Below are 2,292 nucleotides of genomic sequence, written 5' to 3'. Positions count from 1 at the left end.
GGGAAGGAGCGGATGGAGGAGACCCCTGCCCACCGGCTGGATGAGGCTCTGTTGACCTGTGAGATGGACGGTAAGGACGGCCGAGAGCACCGTGGTGTGACACCCCCCCTGCACGCTCCTTCCTCTGGCTCCTGACCTCGGCTGGCGTTTCCCTCGCAGGCTCACGGCACTTCCCCGAGTCCAGGAACAACAACCACATCAAGCGGCCCATGAACGCCTTCATGGTGTGGGCGAAGGATGAGAGGAGGAAGATTTTGCAGGCCTTCCCGGACATGCACAACTCCAGCATCAGCAAGATCCTGGGTGAGTGCCGGGGATGGCGGCGGGGGGCTGGGGCAGGACCCCCCTCTGCATCCCCACGGAGAGCCCGGCTGCTCACTCTGCTCCTCCTCAGCCACCCACGTAGGGGTGATGCCCACCAGGATGATGCTCCCCTCATTGGAGCATCACTCTTGGAGGTGCCTGTAGCAGCGCAAGCCTCATCCAGCCAACATCTCAACCCCCCCCCCACCCCCCGCCCTGGCAGCCGCGGGCCTGCTACAGCTCTCGGTCACACCAGCCCTTCCCCACGGCCCTATCGCTATTAAAAGCGAGCAAGCGATGTGGTCACCGGTGAGCCGGTCGGAAGGGCCGGGAGGGAGCGTGCAACGGCACGATGCAGCTACGCCGTGGGTTACCACCGACACGCACACCTCGCTCCTCCACGCACTCGTTTTAGCAGCTCTGCTTGTTAAAGGCAAAAAAAAAACAAACAAAAAAACCAAAGAAAAAGCTAAAACAAAACACAAAACAACCACCAAGGTTTTCCCTTTGAAAGAGCACGTGGGCAGGATCTGCTCTGCTTTACCTCTCGTGACCGGGGTGGCTGAGGGGCTCCGGGAGCGGGTGCTTTGCGGTGAGCTGCTCGCTGTCACCGTAGATGTCCGTGGCTTTAAATAGTTGGTGGGGTTCTGCCTGGGGAGCCAGAGCTGCTCGCTGCTCGAGGGGTGCAAATTTAGCAGGTGGCTACCTGCAGATGGACGAGTGGTCCAGAGCCGGTATGCACCCAGGCTGGGGGGAGGAGGGAATCGGTTCCTGTGTGCTCTCCTGCTCCTGGAAATGGGGGTCTGAGCTGGTGTGAGGGGCCGAGCTCACGGGGAAGGAGCCGGTGGAGGACACCTGGGCACCATGGGCTAAGGGGCTTCCACGCCTCCGTGCCTCAGTTTACCTGGGAGAGCTGGCTCACGGTGCAGCTGTGGGAGGGGGAGTTCCCTGGGGGAGCTGGGCCGTGCTAACCGGTGAAGGCCACCCAGGAAAGGGGCACACGGGAACTCAGAGGAGGATTTCTGTGATGGGAGGGGTGTCTCTGGAGGTGACCACCCCAAAGCCCTGCTCAAAGCCCGGCTAACTCCATAGTCCCCTCAGGATGCTCAGGGCTGTTGACTGTTGAGCATCTCCAAGGATGCTGAGGATCTCCAGCTTGTCCTTCTCTCTCCCAAACTGGATGCTGGTCCAGCTGCAGCCTCCCAGGTGTCGAGCTGAGGGGATTAATCCCTTCTCTCCGCCATCCTGGCCCCGAGCCCCTCTCCCAGCCCCGCAGCCTTTGGGCTGTTCCCTGCTTGGCCCTCCTGCCCGGGGTGCTGCCGGCGATGACAATAAAGGTCAGCCAGTGGGGGAATGTGAGTCACAGGCCGGCACAGCCTATTTTAGCTGCAGCACCTGCTCGCCATACCTTGGAGAGGATCGAAAGCCGTGGCCCAAGAGGTGCCCGGGGAAGGTCAGGGCTGGGGACCTGTTCCCGGTGTGCCGGGAGGGCTGGCAGCCCTTTGCGGCACGGGGCTCCCATCAGTGCAGCCGCTCACACCGGCTGTGTGCCAAATTCAGGTGCCGTTTGCACAGGGGATGATAGGAGCAGTAATTAACTCTTGCGGTGGCTATTCCAACCAGGAGCCAGCCTGGGTTTCATCACGGCAGGCGGGGTGTAAACATGCCCCGCGGCTCCTCTCTGCGCAGGCTCCCGGTGGAAATCCATGACGAACCAGGAGAAGCAGCCCTACTACGAGGAGCAAGCCCGGCTGAGCCGGCAGCACCTGGAGAAATACCCCGACTATAAGTACAAACCCCGACCCAAACGCACTTGCATCGTGGAGGGGAAGCGGCTGCGCGTGGGCGAGTACAAGGCGCTGATGAGGAACCGGCGGCAGGACGCCAGGCAGGGCTACTTGATAGGGTAACGCGCCCCTTCCTCCCCTCCGAGGGGGCTCGCTGAGGCACCCGTGGGGTGGGTGCCCTGGGAGGGCACCGCGGCGCCCC

General features: G+C 62.4%; 1 protein-coding gene across 1 annotated transcript in view; it reads left to right on the top strand.

Annotated features, from left to right (window-relative positions):
* SOX13 (SRY (sex determining region Y)-box 13) overlaps window positions 1–2,213 on the top strand; it is a 5,682-nt gene extending 3,469 nt beyond the window's left edge. Inside the window, exons 10-12 of the mRNA XM_009888296.1 lie at window positions 7–70; window positions 160–303; window positions 1,993–2,213. Of these exons, the coding sequence (XP_009886598.1) occupies window positions 7–70; window positions 160–303; window positions 1,993–2,213 (429 nt within the window). The remainder of the gene's footprint in view (window positions 1–6; window positions 71–159; window positions 304–1,992) is intronic.
* Window positions 2,214–2,292: the final 79 nt, after the last annotated feature.

This window comes from Charadrius vociferus, unplaced genomic scaffold (assembly GCF_000708025.1).
Source record: "Charadrius vociferus isolate BGI_N301 unplaced genomic scaffold, ASM70802v2 scaffold266, whole genome shotgun sequence".
Classification (NCBI taxonomy): Eukaryota; Metazoa; Chordata; class Aves; order Charadriiformes; family Charadriidae; genus Charadrius; species Charadrius vociferus.
Note: the sequence above shows the minus strand (reverse complement) of the source record. Positions and strands in the feature narration are given on the sequence as shown.